At 35.1% G+C, this 1377-nt stretch overlaps 1 protein-coding gene across 1 annotated transcript; it reads right to left on the bottom strand.

Annotated features, from left to right (window-relative positions):
* Window positions 1-389: 389 nt before the first annotated feature.
* Window positions 390-1241, bottom strand: LOC106880448 (zinc finger protein 723). The gene is made up of 2 exons (XM_014930368.1): window positions 1040-1241; window positions 390-769 (listed from the first exon to the last, which is right to left on the bottom strand). The coding sequence occupies exons 1-2, from the start codon at window positions 1239-1241 to the stop codon at window positions 390-392; spliced, it is 582 nt and encodes a 193-aa protein (XP_014785854.1).
* Window positions 1242-1377: the final 136 nt, after the last annotated feature.

The following is a 1377-nucleotide window of genomic DNA, read 5'->3' as shown; positions in this document are numbered from 1 at the left end:
GGTGTGGTCATGGATTGCTTTGATGAATGTGGAAAGATTTCAGATTCTTCTGGGAGTTCTTCCTTCTAAATGCTTTCTCTAAGCTTTTTCAATGTCTCAGTTGCATATCATTCTACAGCCATGTTCCAGAAAACTAAGAAGGATGCTTTTATTACAAAAAAAAAACAAGTCACCACGACTCTATGTAGCGATGGCTGGCTAATAAACTTAGGACTTGCAGAAGAAGTATGATACCTTTTCATAGGTTTAGCCTTCATTTCCAGATCCCAAAGACACGTTTCATACCCTGTCACCAGATGAGAGAAAAAAAATATATATAAAGCTCGTTTATGAAGAGTTAATAGACAACTTTCAGAGAATGATTTCCCACAGATATCACACAAATATGGTTATTCCCCTGTGTGAATATGTCTATGTTGAATTAAGCTACGTATTGCAGCGAAGGATTTGTCACAGTTATCACAGTGATATGGTTTCTCTCCTGTATGAACACGTTTATGTTGAGTTAAGGGACTACTTTCAGAAAATGATTTACCACAGATAACACACTGGTATGGCTTTTCTCCCGTGTGAATACGTCTATGTACAGTTAAGTGTGAACTTTGTGTGAATGACTTACTACAAATATCACATTGATATGGTTTTTCACCTGTATGAAAGCGTTTATGTTGAGTTAAGTCACTACTGCCAGAGAATGATTTACTGCAGACATCACAGCGGAATGGTTTTTCTCCTGTATGAATACGTTTGTGTTTAGTTAAGCTGCTTCCTACGGAGAAAGATTTGCTACAGACATCACAATGATATGGTTTCTCTCCTGTATGAATGCGTATATGAATAGTTAAATTACACTTAAGAGAAAATGATTTACCACAGATATCACACTGATGCGGTCTCCTTCCAGGGTGGAAACATTTGTGTGTATTGAAGCGGCATACAGCAGAGAATGATTCGTCACATATATCACAGTGATATGGTTTCTCTCCAGTATGCATGCGCATGTGCTCAATTAAATGACGGTTATGAGAAAATGATTTACCACAGATATCACAACGATGTGGTCTCTCTGCTGTATGAGTAAGTTTGTGTTTATTGAGGCGGCATTTGACAGAGAATGATTTATCGCATATATCACAGTTATAGGGTGTTTCTTTGCCCTTTTTCTTTATATCATCTGGAAAATTAATGGCTTTAGATTGTGTTTTAAATCCAGCTTTCTTCTCACACAATTTAATTTCCATAATTTTTCTCCTCTCATTAAAATAAATTATCCACAAATTTATGTAAACCTTTATATAACTTCAGTAAAACATTTTCTTCTTGTCTTCAAAAGATGATAAATAATTCTTTAATCATAAATATTATATGATAATCTGA

The sequence above is a fragment of the Octopus bimaculoides genome, unplaced genomic scaffold (assembly GCF_001194135.2).
Source record: "Octopus bimaculoides isolate UCB-OBI-ISO-001 unplaced genomic scaffold, ASM119413v2 Scaffold_122730, whole genome shotgun sequence".
Taxonomy (NCBI): domain Eukaryota; kingdom Metazoa; phylum Mollusca; class Cephalopoda; order Octopoda; family Octopodidae; genus Octopus; species Octopus bimaculoides.
This window is presented reverse-complemented; position numbering and strand designations above follow the sequence as displayed.